A 12,482-nucleotide genomic window follows, 5' to 3' on the forward strand; every position below is an offset into this window, starting at 1 on the left:
TTCCTTGTAACTCCATTTTTCTTTAAATAAATTTTAAGTAAAGTCTCCAACTCACAAAATACAATGTAAAAAAGAAATATATAGAAAATCAAAGTTTTTCTGAATGAAGTTTTAACTTGATTTCAACTTTGTATGGACTGTGAGGTTCAACTCGATCTGAAACAGAGTAAGAAGCAGTAGTTACTCCTCCCTGTACCAGCATGCATGGGAAAACAAGCTTTTTGTATTAACTAAGTCCTTATTTGCATCTAAACATCAACAAGGAAGGAACCAAAATGGGATGATCAACTACCAATTCTCTTCTCTTATCTTTTCATAAACATTACAAAAATGATGATGTTCTAAACTAGTCAACAGTACAAGCATGAAGATCTTCTAGATTCTGCATCTGCTCTTGTGCCTACAATAATAACATAAAAAATGAATTAAAATAAAAAGAGAGGAAGGAAATCAGTTTTCTCTCAAGGAATGACCAATTGCTAATATTTAGTGTAAAAGCATAATTTCTAGTGTTTATAAAAAGAAATTAAGCATAAATGCTCAATTGCATGCATGTTGATCCTTACAACAAGATTGGTAATGTACTAATACACATGAGAAATATAAGAGGCTCATCTAACCAGTGCCAACTCCAAGGATTAGGTTGCCCTACCCCGATCCTGTTGACCTATGCAGGTCTCAAACATATGATCTTTGCGTTATTAACAAGACACTCTAACCAACTGAGTTAACAGGCTTCTATAAAATTCCTGTTGCTATTTACCCTTTAATTTTTATAACATTTTAAAATAAGGATATTCTGGTCATTTATCAAAATAACCAATTTCTTACATCAGACAAGTTATTTTTTCAAATAACCACATAATTTATTCAAATAACTCCATATCAAACAAGGCCTAAGTGAACTCGGAGTGACTGCCAAGAAGACTACAAAACTTCAATGTGACGATTTGGCAGTCATCCATATTGATAGACACTTTCATCTCTAACTAAGTTACGGATTGAAGACATGGAACTCATACATTCCTTCACAACAACAAATTGCAGAGATTCTTGCAAAGGCTCTCTGAAGAACCAACTTTGAAGATTTATGTAACATGTATAATTTGTACAACCCAACTTTAGGGGAGCGTAGAATTTGTAAATTAAATATAGATAGAATCAAAGATTATAACTTCTCTCTTATCACTCGTCTTTATATTGTATCTTTAGAATGAGATCCTATCGCTGTAATTGTGGGGTATCTTTAGGATGAGATCTTTTATCTTTTACATGTACATTCTCACAATAATTAATTAAAAAGAGATACAATCATATACTGCATAAAGGTGAAATTCTAGCATCTCTATAAAAAGTCATTTCTTGAACTACAAGTTGTATAACTAATGGACCTTAAAGAATCCATGACATCTCACTTAAAGTCGAGGGAAACATCATGTAAGGATTTTAGCACGCGAGTCCATATCAGGAGAATAAATGTGCATAACTTTCAAAAATTATAATTCCTTCATTTATACCTGACTCTCGGTTGATGTAATGAGGTTGACTGTAGTAGATGCATTCTCCTTGCTACCCTCAATACCTAAAATTGGCATATCATTATGCTGACAATATTCCAAATCCTTTAAGTTTGCAAAGACCTGTTGAAGGGAAAAAAAAATAAAAAAAGGGACAAACAGTTTCAAGAGATGCTTCAAGAAAAAAATGAATGTACCAGAAAAAGTGACACATCAATCCTTTTGGTAGAATACCTCATTACCTGGTGGATTAAGCTTAACCCCTTTTCACACAAGAGATACCAAACACTTTCTTAAGCAATAAATCACCTTGAAAGACTTCTATGTAAACACAACCAAATAATAAATTATCAAATACCAATAAGATTCTGTCAAGAATTTCCTTTATAATATAGTAATTAGTAAAATCGAACTATATTGCACTTCAATATATGTTGGGACAACTGAGATTTTGAAGTGGAAAGAAAGAGATACTTTTGATGATTATTTTCATGATATTTATACCTATTTATACGAGTCTAGAGCTGATTTTCCTAAATTAGAATAAATCTTAATCCCTAAAGTATCTCAACTAAGTCCTTCTAATTTCCTATGATATATGTGAATCCCTAAAATATCTTGATTAATTTATTCTAATATTTTTGGAAAAGTGAGACATTTTTTTTTGTTAATTCTCACATTTGAGAATAAAACCAAACCAAATATGCACAAGTTATGACGATTATTGCCATAAGTTTAACAGATTACATCGAATCAATACATCACAACAAAAAGTCAATAAAAAAGATAATGAAATTGGGCTAAACTGCTGAAAGATTTTGTGAGATAGTGAGATGGTGACGTCGAGAAGATGTCACCAGAACTAGGATACAAGGAAATCATAGTCTTATATTAATACTTCGCTTGAAAATCTCTCTTAAAATAGAAGTAGTGTTGAAAAACTTGGAAGGCAACAAGAAAGAGTAATGAAAAGATTCTAAAATATTTCCAACAAATTTATTTTAATCTATAAATAAATAAGAGAATAAAATAAAATTAACCTAGTTTGATTATTTCTACAATAACCAATTCAACATGACTTGATGATCAACGTTCAAGGCATCTGCTTAACACTTGGTATAGAAGATTTAAAATTCTCTCTATTATCCTTTATAGTTATAAAAAGTCAAGATACAATCTGTAATGGTACTAGTAGGTAATTAGTAGTAGTATAAGGATATGTTGGTAGCTAATGTGAGTTAGTGGGTTAAAGAGCTAATGTGTTAATAGCTTATAAATAGTAAGAGTAAGTATAATTTTTAGTAATGAATGAATTGTTATTGAATCTGGTTTTCTCTCTCACACTTGGGCCTTTCTTAGTCTCACCTATATTTATTCTACAAACCTAGCATATACTGCATACAAGAGTATTTCACCTAGTAACTCTGAAAAAATTATCTCTTGAACTACACGACATGGATAACTGATGCAACATCATGCAAGAAATTTTAGCATTCAAATCCATATTAGGAGAATAAATGTTCATAACTTTAGTTATTATAATTCCTTCATTTATACCTCACTCGTGGGTGATGCAATGAGGGTACTTGTAGTCAATGCATTTTCCTCGCGAATCTCCGTGCCTGAAATTGGCTCACTATGTTGACCATCTCCCAAATCTTTTAAGTTTGGGAAGACCTGTTGAAGGAAAAACATGGAGCAAACTGTTTCAAAAGATGTTCACGAATATTTGAGTGAATAAGAAAAGGTGATGCATCAATCCTTTGGGTAGAACACTTAATTTTACTAGCAGGTGGAGTAAGCTTAACCCATATTCAATCAAAAGACATGAAACACTCTTTTTAAGCAATAAATGACGTTGCAAGACTTCTATGTAGACCCAATCAGATAATAAGTTATCTGTGAGCCTTTGGAATAGAGGAAGGACACCAGATAATTGTCCATGATGATTCCTAAATATGGATGGTTTTTCGCACCCATTAGTCATATTTGCAACTCAGCCATTGACCTTTGAAGGTCGCATGAACTGAAATGAGTCTGGGTCCAACATGAAGACTCCAAAAATCATTTGTTTTTGAAAAATGTAAACTTTTATTAAAAAGAGTGCAAGATGCGTTCAAACGTTACAAAAGGGAAGGAAAAAACAAAGCAATGAATAAGAAAACAACATAAGATTTATAAATGCCAATAAGATCGAAAAATTCTCATCCCGTACAAACCCCTCTTTTTCAGATTGAGGCGAACGCGTGTAACACAAATCCTTTGAGACACTCGTATCCATAACTTTTCCATTCGAAAACTCATTGATGTGATGAGAAAGGAAAAAAGGGTGTTTGGGTGTTGTTTGGCCTATCATGTAGGAAATAGAAATGAAAGTAAGGTTGAAAGGATTATTTGAGCCCTCCACCAATGGCTACTCCATCTGGTGGAGGCAGCAGGAAGATATGTGGTTTTGCTCAAGAACAATAACACTGCTCTGATACCATCTGATACTTTACAAACATAAACAATCCCTAAGACCCAAAGCATATATGCTTTTGGATGTTGTCATGTCACAACAACCATTAACTTGTGAATAAAGAAGAAACAACGATTGATGATTACATGCAGTAAGAGAGGTCCAATGCATCAATAGAGCAGCAGGATCTTGTGGTGATGATGCTCGACTGATAGAGAGTGAGATGACAATGTCAAGAAGGCGTCATAAGATGTTTGTTGATGATAGGCGTCACTAGATCTAGGAGACAAGAAAATCATACAGTCTTTATAGCCTACGGATTCCACAAAAGGATGCAAGTACTACTTTTGTTTTTTCTTTCTACTCTTGAAGAACAAGATACTTCGCTCGGAAATCTCTCAAAAAATAGAGGCAGCAGTTGAAAAACATGGAAGGCAACAAGAAAGAGTAATGGGGCTGGGTATTATTTGATCTAGGTAAAATAAGGTTGATAAGACTAATGTATCCCTCTACCAATCACTACTATGACCATGAAGAAGAGAGTCGACAACTGTGGTCATGCTCAAGAACAACAAACTTGCTCAAATACCATGTGGAATTTCTAAATGGAGAGAAAGCGATCATTTTGATGATTATCAAGTATTTCATTGTCAGGGTAGCATGCAAAGAATTTTATCATGTGAATCCATATTAGGAGAATAATTGTTTATAATTTCACCACTTATAATTCCTTCATTTATACCTGACTCATGGTTGATGTAATGAGGTTGGCAGTAGTCGATGCATTTTCCTCACAACCCTCAGTTCCTAAATTTGGCATAGCACTATCCTGACCATCTTCCAAATCTTTTAAGTTTGCAAAGACCTGTTGAAGGAAAAACATGGGACAAACAGTTTCGAAAGATGTTTAAAGAAACATTTGAGTGAACAAGAAAAGGTGATGCATCAATCCTTTGGGTGGAACACCTCATTTTATTGCATAGTGGAGTAAGCTTAACCCTTTTCATTCCAAAGATATCACAGACTCTTTTTAAGCAATAAATCACCTTGCAAGACTTCTATGTAAACCCAACCAAATAATAATTTATCATACTTCCAATAAAATTATGTCAAGAATTTCTTTTACACTAGTAATTGCAATTGAACTACTTCTCACTTAAATATGTCTCAGAGTGGGATTTTAAAAAAAATGGAGGAAAGAAATAATGCGATGATTATTCTCATAATAGGTTAACTGATTTTCCATAACTAGGATAAGTCGGAATCCTAGATGGCTTCGAATCTGCCAAAGTGACAAAATAAGGCCCAAGGTGAATTGAGCCTAAATGTCTCATATCTGTGGAGGTCCGAAGTGAGTGTCTTTTTTCCTCAATTAGGATAAATCAGAATCCTTAAAATATCTCATCTAAATTTCTCAATTAAGGTAAATCAGAATTATTAAAATATCACATCTAATTTAACTAATATATCTACAACAAGTTAAAGAATATGATCAAATAAACCTAGTTTGACTAACCAATTCAACGTGGCTTGATGGACAACGTTCAAGTCACATTTCAAGCACTTGGTATATGAATCTTTGATTCATTTGGCTCTGACGCTTGTATCAACACTAGCACTTGGTATAGACACATGTTCAACACTTAGTATAGAAGATTTAAAATTCTCTCTTAGTCTTTTATTATTAAGTAAAAATACGAGATTCAATCATATATTCAAGAGTATTTCACCTAGCATCTCTGTAACAGTCATCTCTTGAACTATACAGCATGGATAATTAATCAACCTTAAAGCTTCCATTACATCTTGTTTAAAGTAAAGTTAGAAACACCATGTAAGGGATTTTAGCACGTGATTCCGAATTCGGATAATTAATATGCATAACTTCAGAACTTATAATTCCTTCATTTATACCTCAGTCATGGTTGATGTAATGGGGTTGGCCGCAGTGGATGCCTTCACCTCATGACCCTCCATGCCTGAAATTCTCATATCTTCCAAAATTTGGTCAGAGGCACTTGTTGAATCTTTTATATTTGCAAAGACCTGTTGAAGGAAAAACATTTGAGTGAACCCAACCAAATATCATGTGTTATTTTTAAGCAATAAATCATCTTGCAATATATGTAAACCCAACCAAACAATAATTAAAATTCTGTCAAGAATTTCCTTTATATAATAATTACAATTGAAACTTTGCACTTAAATATATGTTAGAATAACCAATTCAATGTGAATTGACGGTGAATGTTCAATTCATATGTTAAATAAAAACATGGTATAGACATTATTATTAGTTATTTATTACAAACTTTAACATTGAAAAAAATAAATATATGACTGAAATATATCTTATAATAAGAGCTTTGAATTGGGGTATATGTAACTATTTATGAAAGCAACCTTGGAGATTCAAGAAACTAGAAAAGACAAGAGTAGAACCTGATGGGGTTGGGAACCATCAGAGATATGTAATTACAATTGAATACTTTGCACTTAAATATATATGCCTAAATAACCAATTCAATGTGACTTAGTGGTGAATGTTCAGTAAATGTATTCAATCAAAACTTGTAAGACATTCATCTTCTAGTTAGGGGTGTTCAATATTTGGTCTGAACCAAATATCCGACCAAATTCGAATAAACCAAATTCAAATTTCATTTTTGGTTTTCGAATTATAAATCGATTCGATTCAAATAAGGTTTTCGAATTCAGTTGGGGTTTCAACTCGAAAACCAAACCGAAAATCGAATTCATTTTTTATTATTTATTTTAATTATATGTTATTATATACTATATAATTTATTACATATAATTAAATAATTATATATAATCTATTATATAATATATTATAAAAATTGAGGTTTTCGAATTGGGTAAATTTCTTTTTAAGAACCCGAACCGAGGAACTCGAATAACCCGAAAACTGAACCGATGAACACCCCTACTTCTAGCCTAGCGGCAAAAAGAGGTGGATATGCCAGTCTCCTTGAGGTCATGGGTTCGAGCCCGTTAGGCAACACGTTTGGTTAAATTGGTTGAGTGTGTTTGCGGGCTATATGCTTAACCCGCGGAGATTAGTCGCACTCCGAGAGAGTTGCGGAACCCAGCGTTCTCAAAAAAAAACTTGTATTATTAGTCAATTACTACAAACTTTAGCATTTCTAAATATATATCTTATAATAAAATATTTGAATTGTGAATATGTAACTATTTATGAAAGCAACCTTGGAGGTTCAAGAAACTAGAAAACACAAGAGTAGAACCTGATGGGGTTGAGAACCATCAGAGGTTGTTGTGCCCTTCATATCATCTGTCTGCCTCTTCTTCTGCACTGAATCCTGCATTGGGGTTGTAATAGTTTCTAGATTGGACCCATTGTCGCTGTTAAACTTTGCTCCATCAACTTCTGTGGCTACCCTTTTCCTGATTTCAGTACAGATTATGATACTATTTCAATTAATGGGAATTAAAAGTAATCTATAATAAAGTATGAAGAATCACCTTTTAGGGCAGTTTTGGTTGCTATTGGTGCTCACATTATTAGGAAATACTACTCCATGAAGAAGTTTCCCATCTATAACAGTTTCAATGGTATATCCAACTGGGAGGTTTTTGGTGACCTTGGCATGAAAAGTAGTGCTTCCTGGAAGGAGATGATATGCATTTGGGTACACATTATATCTGTCTGCATTTGATCACTGGTCATCAGAACAGGTGATGATGCTCAGAGTAATTTGACATTATATACAAGTAAATCATGGCAGACCAACAGGATAGTATAGAAGGAGCCAAGACAAATAAATTTGGACATTCGGTTTTTATCACGTAAGACTGTCAAATCTACGTCTGGTTCTCACCTCTTATGTGTACATATATTGTGTAGAGATAACTTGTTGTAGTCTCTCTATTTGGGTTCAAATGTTGCTCATTTATTTGTATATATTCAGATTACTTTTGTACAATGTAACTATGAGAAATAAACACAAAATGAAGAACATCTGTTCTACTCAATCTTAGTATCTTCTTGATATACTTTATGGTATGAGAGCAATCTTCATCAAGAAGACACTTTCTCTACTGTATATGCTAATCAATGTGTCCATACTCTGTCACGTGTAGCAGTGTTCCCATATTATACCGAGCCAAAAATAAGTGTTCCTATATTATACCGAACCAAAAATAAGTTTTCCCACTGTACTCTTAGTATGCATATTGCTGCCTTTCCTACACGAGCAATTAAATGCCTTATTTTCAACCTTCCATTGATAAGTTGGAGTTCCACAAACATTTGAGGTACTGCATTACATAACTACTATAGAGATGTAACCCTTTCCTACTTTTTTCTCCAGAATTTACTTAAATTCCCATCGCATCTAGGAGAATCATAGAATCAGCAAGTCATATACATCTAGAATCAACTTACCTTAACTAAGGCATTTAAGCACATTTACAGAAAAGAAAATCTCAACATTAATTGTGTAATAGAAACTGCTCCAACATTATGCACAGATTCTTCAATGAGTTTAACTATTCTTTAATTAAAAACGCTAGCAAGCTTTCAATCCTCAAGTCAAAAATATTTTGAAGAACTCGTATTGGTCTACAACACTTCATAAGCCTTACAGTAATATACTAAATATCAAATATATGTAGACTCAAAGCAATACAAGCACAAGCAGAGGAAGTTATGGAAGTGAGATCATAGCTAGTTCAGGAAAGAACCAATCATTTACAGTCCAATATATAAAACTAACTAAAGTTTATAACTTACTAACAACCATGGTCAAACTTTAAGATAACACAGGCTAATGAAAAACATTTCCTTTTACCATATTGTAACGTTAGATCTAAAAATCAACACAGAATTGGGATAGTCCTTACTCGATTCTGCATAGTGTGGCAAGGTTTCTGGTCTGACTACTAAAGGTTGAAGCATACTTTGTTCCTGGCACTTCAACTTTAGTTGCTTCCTCAAAGACAACTTCTCCGGCTTTCCACCTTCTTCAAATGCAAGCCCTACATTATTTAATATCTCATGAGATAAAGCAGTTACACATTTTCCAAACTAAAACATGTGTTTAAAAATGTCCAAACCTGTGTGAAGATAATACATGTCACTCAGTGCTTCAAGATTAATATTGCAACCACCAATAAGTACAAAAACACCACTCTTAGATGAATTTATTATGTCTCCAGCACACGAAAATCTCGCAGAAGGTCCACTACCTGCACCCATTACCTTGGTCCACACCCGGGTGTCTGGATGAAATATGACAGAAGATTACGAGTATGAGACATGGATAATTTTGTTTACATGATCAAAGTAGCTTGTCTATAATCATCCATAACATGACTTACAACTTGATTGATGTAGGGTTTTTTAAAAATAAACCGAATAAATCAATATTTGGGGGGGAAAACCTTGTTTGATGAAAAGTGGATTGTTTAGATTAAAATTTGTATTTAATATTTAAAATATTATAAAAAACAAAGAATAATTTGGTATTTTGATTGATATTTGTAACTCTTCATCGAACAAGGCCTTAGAAATTTAACAATAGAACCGCTGTAGCAAATAAGCTTTTGCTTAATTTTTTTCTTAATAAGAGATAATACAATTTCAATTGGCTATAAGGTTCTCCAAGTTTACATACCCATATCAAGCATGAAAATATCGTCATGTAGGCTTGACTCGTCTGCAAAACCACCAAAGACAAATATGTTCTTGCCTAATACAACCGTTGTATGTCCACCTCGAGGTGTAAAGGGTTGCCCCAAGGTGATGAGCTTCTTCCAAACAAGAGTATCTATGCACAACAATTAGATGCAATAAGTTGTCAGAGCAAATAAGCAATCATGAGATTTTCTATTTGACACCCATTTGGAAACAATTTTTTATTTCTGTTTCTTTATATTTATCTAGATCCACATACAAAAAAGTTTGGAAACTAAATTTAGACTCAGACAGATCATAAATTTGGTTTATGTTTCTGTATCAAGATCCAATTCTAGATACAAAAACAAATTCCAAAAACGGTACCAAATTGGGCCAGAGAACATTAGATATGGACTTGCTACCTGTGTTAAGGATGTGAACATCAGAGAGATAATAGTCATTAGAGTCTTCACCACCTATTACAATGATGTTGTTCTTCCATGATGAACACGTATTTGTACACCGTCTAGCTGGTGAAATGCCAGATGTTTCTGCACGCTTCCATTCAAAGGTCTCTGTGGAGGGTTATATGCATAAGATTTGTTCCCAATCAAAAAACTTGATTGAATTAATTATTCACATAGCTAGGTCTCATAAGCCACTTCCAAGTGCCAACAGTGCAAGAAAAATAAAGACTCAACAAGTTGAATGTAAGAAAATCAATACAACTATTTTTGGATCTGTATAACTGGAATTAGAATGATAATTTTCAATTCTTATGTTTGGAGAAATCATAAATGCAATTCCGAAGTAGGAATGATAGAATTATATACATTCAATCTCATTGAAATTATAATTCCAAATCCAATTGTTTATTTAAAGTCATCATACAAACAAAGAATCTGGAGTTGGACACCCAATTCCAGTTCCGCCTGAACCAAGCATAGCCCGGAATTAAGTGAAAATTACCAGTATTCAAGATGTAGAGATCATTATAGTATTCTGCTTTCAAAGTATGTGCAGACATTCCACTACCACCAAATATGTAAAGGCATTTTCCAATGACAGACGCACTATGCCCTTCCCTTGCTTGAGGTATCTCACCTCTTACACTTGGCAAGAGCCAAGTATTTGAGGCTGCAAATACATTAATGAGAATAACTCCAAATGAAAAAAAAAACTCAAAATGAGAATATTACTCACAGGTGTCTAGTATATGCAAGTCATTCAGAGGGTTTTTTCCATCTGTACCCCCAAACACAAATAGGTTATGCCCAATAGTGGTGCAGGTGTGACTGTCCCTTGCCAATGGTGGAATCCCTTTCATCTCTGCCTCACTCCAAGTACTGTTAACTGAAAAAAAAAAACTCTTTCAATATAATTACTAAAATGCAATCTATTTATCAGATCAGATCAGATCAGATCACATAAGTGTGATTGATCCTTCTTTCCCCCTTGTTTCGTCTTCTTGTTTGTATTGAATTAAGTCGCTTTGACACTTTATTAATACAAACTCATAAACAAATGAATAGTCAAGACTGTAACACATGGATTACATAGACCCTAATGAGAATAAGACCCAAAAAACAAACCAAACAGTTATAATTAAAACCAGGAAATGGGCATTGGTTAAAATATAAATGACCAATTTACAAGCATCCTGTCTATTTATCATATCAGATAACATAAAAGTGTGATTGCATCTTATCTTTCTTTTCCCTTTTTCTTTTCTTCTTGTGTAAAATCTCATCCTTGAGAATATAAACACCAAATATTTCCAAAACCCACATCAAATGATTAAACAAATGAATACCCAAGATTACAAAGAAATCAAACAGTAATATCAAAGCCAAGAAATGCCATTTGTTAATAAATAAACGATCAGTTCACATGCATTACTCTACAGAACGATGACTGATCAAACTTAAACGAAAAGGGCAAGCAAACACAGAAGATCTTAACAAACAGACAAACAAACAAACAAACATATGAACAGAAACTATATAATGGTTAAAGACCCACCAGTATCGAAGATGTGTACTTGATTTGTCTGACGGTTATCTTTGCCAAAGCCGCCGAAAACATACAGAAGCTTGCCTCCATTAATAGCGTTACAGGAGTGTCCCCACCTTTTCCCTGGCCCACTTGTTACCGTGGGTTGAATCTGCAGTTTCTCCCACTTCATTGTCGACGATGAGGAGGCAAAGATAGAACGGACGGTCGACGTGTTCACTGTAAATAGGATTCTTCTTCGTTTTCTTTCGCAGATCGTAGTTGGGGATTCTTTTGCGATATGTTTACATGCAAAGAACGAAACGGATACGAAAGAATAAATTTTTAACCCCAATGGATTGTGAAGAACTTGACCACAATAAAAAGTAATTTGATCATCAAGAACCAAGACAAGAACCAAAGACAAGAACCAAAAAGAAAAAGTAATTTCTTGTTTGGAAAAAGGAAGAACCGAATTGATCAAGGTATGATCTTTTCTATTTAAGTTTTAAACTAATTAGAAGAGTGGTGTCTAATTTATTTTTATTCCTTTTAGTCAATAAAATATTATATAGAATGCAATAATTTATAAATAAAATTATTTATTGAGACATGTGAATTTAGAGTCTCCATATAAAATGTTACAAAATTAGGTTTACACATAGGGATAGCAATAAGGCGGTTCGGGACGGGGAATGCATTTATCATTCTCGTCCCGTTTTAATTTCGAGGATTTTTTTAATAACATCCCCGTCCCGTTCAATTTTTTTGGTTTCGGAAAATCCCCGTCCGTTCAATTTATAATAATAAATAAAAATTATAAAATAAAATTATATAAACGATTTTTTTAATA

At 33.4% G+C, this 12,482-nt stretch overlaps 1 protein-coding gene across 1 annotated transcript; it reads right to left on the reverse strand.

Moving 5' to 3' along the window:
• Positions 1 to 79: 79 nt before the first annotated feature.
• Positions 80 to 12,067, reverse strand: LOC124943646 (RING finger protein B-like). Its single transcript, XM_047484124.1, has 14 exons — positions 11,660 to 12,067; positions 10,841 to 10,990; positions 10,607 to 10,774; positions 10,060 to 10,212; positions 9,636 to 9,788; positions 9,076 to 9,240; positions 8,843 to 8,997; positions 7,483 to 7,673; positions 7,245 to 7,404; positions 5,890 to 6,021; positions 4,718 to 4,840; positions 3,075 to 3,194; positions 1,518 to 1,640; positions 80 to 400 (listed from the first exon to the last, which is right to left on the reverse strand). The coding sequence occupies exons 1-14, from the start codon at positions 11,820 to 11,822 to the stop codon at positions 347 to 349; spliced, it is 2,010 nt and encodes a 669-aa protein (XP_047340080.1). The 5' UTR covers positions 11,823 to 12,067; the 3' UTR covers positions 80 to 346.
• Between the last annotated feature and the right edge of the window lie 415 nt (positions 12,068 to 12,482).

The sequence above is a fragment of the Impatiens glandulifera genome, chromosome 6 (assembly GCF_907164915.1).
Source record: "Impatiens glandulifera chromosome 6, dImpGla2.1, whole genome shotgun sequence".
Taxonomy (NCBI): Eukaryota; Viridiplantae; Streptophyta; class Magnoliopsida; order Ericales; family Balsaminaceae; genus Impatiens; species Impatiens glandulifera.